The 8,475-nt window shown below is 52.2% G+C and overlaps 1 protein-coding gene across 1 annotated transcript; it reads right to left on the reverse strand.

Annotated features, from left to right (window-relative positions):
* Nucleotides 1-2,763: 2,763 nt before the first annotated feature.
* Nucleotides 2,764-5,182, reverse strand: GPR84 (G protein-coupled receptor 84). Its single transcript, XM_029206156.1, has 2 exons — nt 5,089-5,182; nt 2,764-4,175 (listed from the first exon to the last, which is right to left on the reverse strand). Exon 2 carries the CDS (start codon nt 4,165-4,167, stop codon nt 2,977-2,979), a length of 1,191 nt encoding a protein of 396 aa, XP_029061989.1. The 5' UTR covers nt 4,168-4,175; nt 5,089-5,182; the 3' UTR covers nt 2,764-2,976.
* Between the last annotated feature and the right edge of the window lie 3,293 nt (nt 5,183-8,475).

An 8,475-nucleotide genomic window follows, 5' to 3' on the forward strand; every position in this document is an offset into this window, starting at 1 on the left:
GCGATAGAGCCCGAGACTGACAGAGATAAAGAGAAAGGAGAGACAGACACTGACACCCTCAGGAGGGCCCCCGTGACCCACTTCCCCAAGACAAATGCATACACTTCCCCGAGACACGCGTGAGCTCCGCACCACGAGGACACGCGCGCAGTGCACACCCGCAAGAGAGAAAAAGCCTGAGAGATCATCTTCCTCTTCTTTAACCTCACTCAGCGCCTATCGAGATTAGGGGTGGGGTATGGGTGTGTGGGCTGTGGAGGGTGAGAGGAGGGCGCATCTTTCTCGCTATGACCTGTCCTCTCTGGTCTCAGACTCCAGGGTTTCCTTCCGTGTTCCCTGAGTCATTTTTTCCCAGCGACTGATGATCGGGAAGTCCCTCCTGAGGTCTAACCTCAATCCCTATTGCTGCTCCTTCCTACTTGCCAAAGCTTTTGAATTGCCTTCAAGGAATATGAAAAGTGAAGCCTTTTACAACCCTTCAGAGAACTCTCAACTTTCAGAATCTTAGGCCTGAGCAGGAAGGATTTTTAGGGATCATCTGGTCACTTGATTCTAGTTATAAAAAGGCTGCTGTGGACTTCCCTGGTGGCGCGGTGGTTGAGAGTCCGCCTGCCGATGCAGGGGACACGGGTTCGTGCCCCGGTCCGTGAAGATCCCACATGCCGCGGAGCGGCTGGGCCCGTGAGCCATGGCCACTGAGCCTGCGCATACGGAGCCTGTGCTCCGCAACGGGAGAGGCCACAGCAGTGAGAGGCCCGCGTACCGCAAAAAAACAAAAACAAAAACAAAAAAACGCTGCTGTCCTATAGTGGTTAGACATGTGGGCTGGTACTAAAGTCAGACTTTCGGCCCTCAAATCATGATCATATCACTTACTAGCTCTTGGACTTCAGACAAATTGCTTACCCTATTTGTGCTTCATTTTTTTCATTTGTAAGCAAGAGATTATAATAGATACTTTTTGGTAAATTTTGTAAGGATTACACAGAATAATATATTTATAGGATTTAGGACAGCACAAGGCACATGATAAGGATGCACCCCACCCCCATCTTTGTACAGATTATAAAACCTGAGGTCCAGAATGATCCAGGGTCCTGCTCAGGTTCACAGAACTAATTATCAGAGAGCCTTGTTTGGAGCCCTGGTCCCTACACTCCCAGGCTGATGTTCTTTATCGGTTCTGCTGTTCACCCCGCCTGTCTGGACCCCTGCCTTAGTCACCTGAATTTGACTCAGTATAGGCTGCTGTGATTTTTGCGGGAGGAGGACACTCCGAAGCACACATTCCTCATTAGGAGGCAGGATTCCTGGGCCCTGGAAGTGTGTTGAATGTGAGGGTATCAATCTGTCCATCCTGATTATGGTTCTTTCTGCCCTTGTCTTAATCTCTCTGGACTTTGTTCGCTCAAACCATGGACTTGGGGGCAGGGAAGGGACGGCACGCAGCAGTGTCAACCAGCAACATGACTCACATTCTATCCCCAGTGCCCACCCTGCTCCCCCCAGTCCAACCAGGTAGACAATAAATATCTCATGAAAAATAAGTGTCTAATTCTTCACTTTTCTTCCTAAGCTTTGGGGAAAAGGGAGGGGTGCGGATTCCTGGCTCTCCACCCCTGCTGGCCATGAGGGTGGTGATATCTCCGGACTCCCAGTCTTGCTGACACCTTCTGTCCTCAACAGGGAAGCCAGAAAGGAAACACAGAGAACCAGCGTCACCTGGTGGCCACAGGTGCTTTAAATTCGTGCATGTGCATTCGCAAGCACATGGGTGACAGGATGTCAGTTACACTGGAGGAAGGGAATGATAGGCTCTCCCCTCAGCTTGGCTCCTGAGCCTTCTTTTTTTTTTTAAAAAATTATTTATTATTTATTTTTGGCTGCATTGGGTCTTCGTTGCTGCACGCAGCTTTCTCTTGTTGCAGTGAGCGGGGGCTATTCTTTGTTGCGGTGAACGGGCTTCTTATTGAGGTGGCTTCTCTTGCTGTGGAGCATGAGCTCTAGACGTACGAGCTTCAGTAGTTGTGGCACACGGGCTCAGTAGTTGTGGCTCGCGGGCTCTAGAGCGCAGGCTCAGTAGTTGTGGCGCACGGGCTTAGTTGCTCTGCAGCATGTGGGATCTTCCCGGACCAGGGCTCGAACCCATGTCCCCTGCACTGGAAGGTGGATTCTTAACCACTGCACCACCAGGGAAGCCCCCTGAGCCCTCTTAACTAGAGTCTCTGTTCGGCTTTCGTAATCCAGGATGACAAGAGCAAGTCTGGGGGAAGGGAGGGGCCAGGACCCAGGTGAATTGGCTCCAACAAGCGTGACCTTGCTAGGGCAGCTAGAACACCCTTCTGCCATTGCCTCAGCTAAGCTCAGCTCCATTTCCACAGAGCGAGGAGTTCTTCCCCGTGACCATTCTCTTTGGATAGGGCAAGGGCCAGGAGGCTGGACTCACTGGAGGGGCTATCAAACCTGGATTTCAAAACATTTTTTGAGCTGAAAAAACCTGTTTGCAGTGATGGGGGATCCTGGCAGCAGCAGTTAGAGGCGGGGGCCATTTCTGGGAAGTTAAGCAAAAGGCAGGCTAATCCTCTTAAACCAACTCACATGTTTTATACCTGAAAACCCCTCAGCTGAAGGCTGTGTCCCAGGTCTTCTGCTTCCTGCCCCTCCCTGCTCTGACCTAGGTCCCCCCAAACCCTTAACTATTAAGTTCCAGCTGCAAACCAACCCTGGCCTATTTCCTCCTTCCCCAAAGATCACACCTGAATGTGAAAAGGACAGATTTTGTTTATTAATAATTAATAATGCACCTTGAGCAGCCTAGGGCTGAAATGTTGAGCGAGGGATGGAGAGGCCTGGTTTGGGGCTTGGGGAGAGGTTGTCTGTGGAAATTCCCAAAGGTCTTTCATCTCCTCTCATACCAGCTGACCACCTTAGTTCTGGAGGAGACATCTCCAGATTCTGGTGACTGGAGACATAGTTCTAATGGAACCTACGAAAATTCTGGGGCCCTCGTTTTAGGAGGGAGCCATAGGCTTGGCGGAATTGGCGGTTCATGGCTGCATAGAGCACAGGGTTGATACAACCATTGAGCCAGGTGAGGTTGGCAGCAAGCATGTGGACAACCCGGGGAGCCCGGACCTTGGCATCCAGGATGTTGAGCAGCAGGAAAGGGATGTAGCTCAGGGAGAAGCAGAGGAACACAGCAAAACACATCCGAGTCACCTTCCCAAACTCTGATGGAGAGTCCTGAGCTCTCTGGGCTCTTTTAGTTGTCCTGGCCTTGGCAGGCTCTCCTGGAGGACTTTTCTCTGCCCTTTGCTTAGCTGCCTTGCTGTTGCTATTGTCCCCCACTGTTGATGAGTCCCCTTCCAGGGTCTGGGTGGTGGCAGCACTGACTGGCTCAGATGAAATCCCCTCGCTGTGCCCTCCTGATGCCAGCCCACTGTCTAGCTCCTGGAAACGACCAGGCGTGGCCTCATCTGTCCCAGCCACGTTGTTGGAGTGGATGCTCGCCTGGCGCAGCTTGTACTGATCCAGCGCCTGTGCTGCTCGCTTCACCTGGCGGTGGATGAGGCAATAGAAGACGCCGACACTGCTGAGCCCAACCACAAAGTAGATGCCCATGAGGATGGTGGTATAGGGCCGGCCTCGAATGCGATCAAAGCTGCAGGTGCAGACTACGGGCACCAAGACATAGATTGGCCAGAGGGGAGCAAAGCTGGCCACACCCACCACCCAGGTGCTCACCAGGGCTAGCACGATGCCCTTGGCACTGAAAATATGGGGAAAGAGCTTCGGGTGGGCGATGAGGAGGTAGCGTCCCAGGGCGATGAGGCAGAGGGTGAGGATGGAGACAGAGTTGGACGCAAAAAGGAGGAGCCCAAAGACCCTGCAGAAGGTGGCACCAGTGCGCCAGTGCAGGTGGAGGTAGGTGTCCACAGAGAAGGGCTGGAGAAGGGTGCAGTAGAGCAGATCGGCCACTGTGAGGTTGGCGATGAGCAGGTTGAAGCGGGTACGGAGACTGGGCTGGATGGCCAAGGCCAGCAGGGTGAGCACGTTGCCCATGGTGCCTGTCACGGCCACCACCACGCCCCAGCTAACTGCCACATAACGATAGCCCAGCACCGACTCATGGTAGCAGGAGAAGTTGGCATCAGAGGTGTTCCACATGATGGAGGCTGAAAGGGGTGGGGTGGGGGGAAGAGGACGAGGGAGTCAGAACCTGACCTTGAACTTAGATCTTTCTCTTTTTTGAAAGAAATTTTATTTATTTACTTATTTGGCTGCTCTGGGTCTTAGTTGCAGCACGCAGGAAACCTTGTTGTGGCATGTGGGATCTTTAGTTGGGCATGCGAAATCTTAGTCTCAGCATGTGGGATCTAGTTCCCTGACCAGGGATCGAACCCGGGCCCGCTGCATTGGGAGCGTGGAGTCTTAGCCACTGGACCACCAGGGAAGTCCCTAGATCTCTTGAATAACTCTGGGCTCCTGAACATCTGAACCACTCCAGGATCTCACCAGCCTCCTGAGCCATTCACAGGCCTCTTCATCCCAAGATCCCCAACCCCTTCCTTTCCCATTTTCAAAGATTTTCCCAAAGTTTTATCTAACTTTAATTTCTGTCCACTCCGAACTCCCAGCCTTTTCAATATCCATCCAGATACTCTCAGTAACCCCAGCACCCTCCGACCTTTCTAACTCTTTCCCTGTCCCTTAAGACCACCCAGGAGTCCCCTCTCCTCTGTATTCAGGAGAATAGTGCCCTCTGTCTGTAGTCCCAGGCCTCAGGTTTTCTTTTGTTTTTTTTTTTTTTGCGGTACGCGGGTCTCTCACCGTTGCGGCCTCTCCCGCCGCGGAGCACAGGATCCGGACACGCAGGCCCAGCGGCCATGGCTCACGGGCCTAGCCGCTCCGCGGCATGCGGGATCCCTCCGGACTGGGGCACGAACCTGCGTCCCCCGCATCAGCAGGCGGACTCCCAACCACTGCGCCACCGGGGAAGCCCCCAGGCCTCAGTTTTTTTCTGTTTTTACCACCTGGGAGAGAGGAGACAGAGAACGTAAAAAGTACACCCACCACCAAAGTACTCACCTGAGTCTCCCAGCCTTCAAATCTCTCTCCGGTGGAAGATGTCCAACTCATTCAAAGAGCAGTCCTTTCTGGTGGGCAGTCAGGCTTCAGCCAGGAGATGCTCTGCTCTCCTGTCTCCTATTATACTAGACGGAAAGAACAAGTAACTCCCCAGTTACACAACCTCAGCCACTTCCTCCCTTGCTTCCTTCCTTGCCTCTCTGGTCCTACTCACTTTGCCTTAGCTAGTGAAATCTGGGCTCCTCTGTTGAAATTTCCCTGTTACTCACCCCAAAGCCTTATCACTCCTTCAGTTCTCCTTCCTGAAACCCAAGCTCTGTTTCCTTCCTCTCTTTGCACGGCAGGACACCTATAAGATCATTGCTGAGAATTGCTGGGACAGGGAGACAGAGCATCAGAGTATCTGGGCCACTTCTCAAGGGGCCAAAGGACAAGACCAAGTTCTAGGAGCAACTCTAGGCACCCCAGAAGCCTTGAGTTTGTTTTGGGAGAACACTGCCTTCCCTCTCTCCAGAACTTGGAGATGGTTCACATCTGAAAAAGGATTCAGACGAAGAAAGGTGGGAAATGAAGCATCTAGGATTCTGGCTTCCCGCCCCACAGGGGCTCAGGCTCCCAATCATTGGTTCGTTCATCCATTCACTCACCAAAAACGTATTGAGTGTCTACTATGCATTGGACTCTGAGCTAGACCCTGGGGATGGTGCATGGCCTTGTGAGTAGTCTAGGGGAGGAGACAGATATGTAAATATATAAAGGCCTAATTGGTCCTCTGAAGCAGCTGTCAGCAAAGTTTGGCCTTTGGGCTAAATCTGGCCCACTATCTATTTTCATATGGGCCATGGGCCAAGAATGTTTTCTTTCATTTTAAAATGGTTACCCGGGGCTTCCCTGGTGGCGCAGTGGTTGGGAGTCCGCCTGCCGATGCAGGGGACACGGGTTCGAGCCCTGGTCCGCGAAGATCCCACATGCCGCGGAGCGGCTGGGCCCGTGAGCCGTGGCCACTGAGCCTGCGCGTCTGGAGCCTGTGTTCCGCAACAGGAGAGGCCACAACAGTGAGAGGCCTGCGTACTGCAAAAAAAAAAAAAAAAAGAAAAAAAAGGTTACCTATGTAGGTACCTACATAATACCCTCAATTTTACCTCTTGGCCAATACAGCCTGAAATATTTGCTATCTGGCCCTTTAAGAAAAAGTTTGCCGACGCTCTGTGAAGTACATCAGAGACTTGGAGAAAAGGAGTGAACTGCCAAGGAGGGGATCAGGAAAGGGTTCACAGAGAGACACCTGAACTGGATTGTGAGTGATGAACAGGAGTTTTTTGGGCGGATAAGTAGAAGGACATTCTAGATAAAGGGAACAGGAAGCACAGAGTCACGGAGGTTTAGGTAGAGGCGAACAAAGGATGTGAAGGAGGGGCCAAGAGGGAAGATCCTGGAGAGGTGAGTGGGGTCAGAATCAAGGAAGGCCTTGTGCGCCATGCTGAGGAGCTGGGGTTATATCCTGGAGGAGATTTACACTTGGAGAGTTGTGAGTAAGGAGTGAAAGTCTGCAGGCCAAAGGGAGATAGACCAGTAAAGAGGCACCAGTTCAGACAAGGGGTGGGCAGGGCCTGAGTTAGGGCCAGGGCTGGTTTGGTGGGCATGCTACCTGCGTGTGTAATCGCACAGGGCCTTGTGCTGAGAAGGGTCCAGTGCTTGAGTTAATGCTCTGCAGTCAGCCTTGAGATCCTTTTTGAACATTTTGCTTTTTCATTTTGCACTGGGCCCCACAAATGATGTAGCCGGTCCTGGTTAGAGCGGCGGTTGTGGGAATAGAGAACAATGATCGGGATCCGTAGGTCCTTAAGAGTTCAAATAGGATTTATTATTATTATTATTATTTTTTGCGGTACGCGGGCCTCTCACTGTCGTGGCCTCTCCCGTTGCGGAGCACAGGCTCCAGACGCGCAGGCTCAGCGGCCATGGCTCACGGGCCCAGCCGCTCCGCAGCATGTGGGATCTTCCCAGACCGGGGCACGAACCCGTGTCCCCTGCATCGGCAGGCGGACTCTCAACCACTGCGCCACCAGGGAAGCCCAAATAGGATTTATTTAATGACTCATTAGATAAAGGGTTAGGAAGAGGGAAGGCTAGGAAGACTCCCAGTTTTCCAGGTGGATGGTGGTTCTCTTAATCAATGAGATAGGGAATGTGGGAAGCATAGCAGGCTTAGGGAAGGAGGTAAATAATGAACTCAGTTTTATACCAGATTTGAAGTACCTGTGGGACATGCTAATATCTCAGCCCCTCTAACCCCGATTTCTTCCAGGCCCCCCTCTCCCCACATGTGATCGAGCCCCGGCTTTTCTCATTCCACTCTCCTTTTCAGCCACTCCTGCCCCTCAGACTTCTAGATCTCCAGTCTCTTTTTTTGAGCTAGATCGACCTGAAACAAAACAAAACAAAACACACACACACAAAAACCCCCCAAACTCCTTGTTGGGTTCCATTTCTGAGCCTACAGCAAACTCCCCCCAACAACTTCATAATTGACTAGCTCAGGAGGCCCCTCTTCCCCCTCTCCTTCCTCTTTGACAGTCGTCATGTCATCCCATCTTCCCTCCCCCTTTCTTCAGCAAGACTGAGAAGTGGGTAGAGAGGTGGAAGTGAGCAAAGAGAATGCAACTCAGGATGGGCCCATGTAGAGACTGGGTTCTGGTCTGGCCTTTCTTGTTGACCTTCTGCTGCCCAGCTGGACTAGAGCAAGGGGGGGTCACAGAATCACTGGCTGCTCTTGTGAGTGTGTGGTCGAGTCGAATTCTGAAGACAGAGAAGAGACCCCTTCCCCCAGCATCATGTGGGAGGCAGTGAGCGATGTTGTGCTCTCTTGTCCCATAGACCATTTAGGGAACCAGTTGAGAAGGCACTCTAGCTTATCTGTAAATGGCACGGTCCCAACACTTTAGTCATGGATCCATGAAGTCTCAATGAACTTTTAAGAGACCCAAACCTGCTTATTTTGCAGATGGGGAAGTTGAGGTCTCGAGAGGGTAAGGACTAACCCTAAGGTCACTGTTTACATTGGGGCCGAGTAGAGCCTACAGCTCAGATTCCCAAGTCCCTGCCCCTACTTATTCCCATGCCTTGAGTGTTGCTGGCGTGCGTTTCCCACCAGAGGTACAAAAACCTGGATTCTTCCTTTGTCTGAGACCGGGTCTAGACCTGTCTGCCTAGAATCTAGAGACACGCACTGGAGCCTAGCGGTCTCCTTTTCCATGTCGTTGGCGCCGCCTGGTGGAGTTGCGGCGAATTCTCAACAGCCGTGGCTGCAATCCGAGACCTGGACTCGAAATGATTCCCCAGGGCCAGGTTGACACTTGAGCTGGGCCGGAGTAGGCCTGAGTGGGA

Source organism: Monodon monoceros, unplaced genomic scaffold (genome assembly GCF_005190385.1).
Source record: "Monodon monoceros isolate NGI ecotype Baffin Bay Population unplaced genomic scaffold, NGI_Narwhal_1 Super_Scaffold_6, whole genome shotgun sequence".
Classification (NCBI taxonomy): domain Eukaryota; kingdom Metazoa; phylum Chordata; class Mammalia; order Artiodactyla; family Monodontidae; genus Monodon; species Monodon monoceros.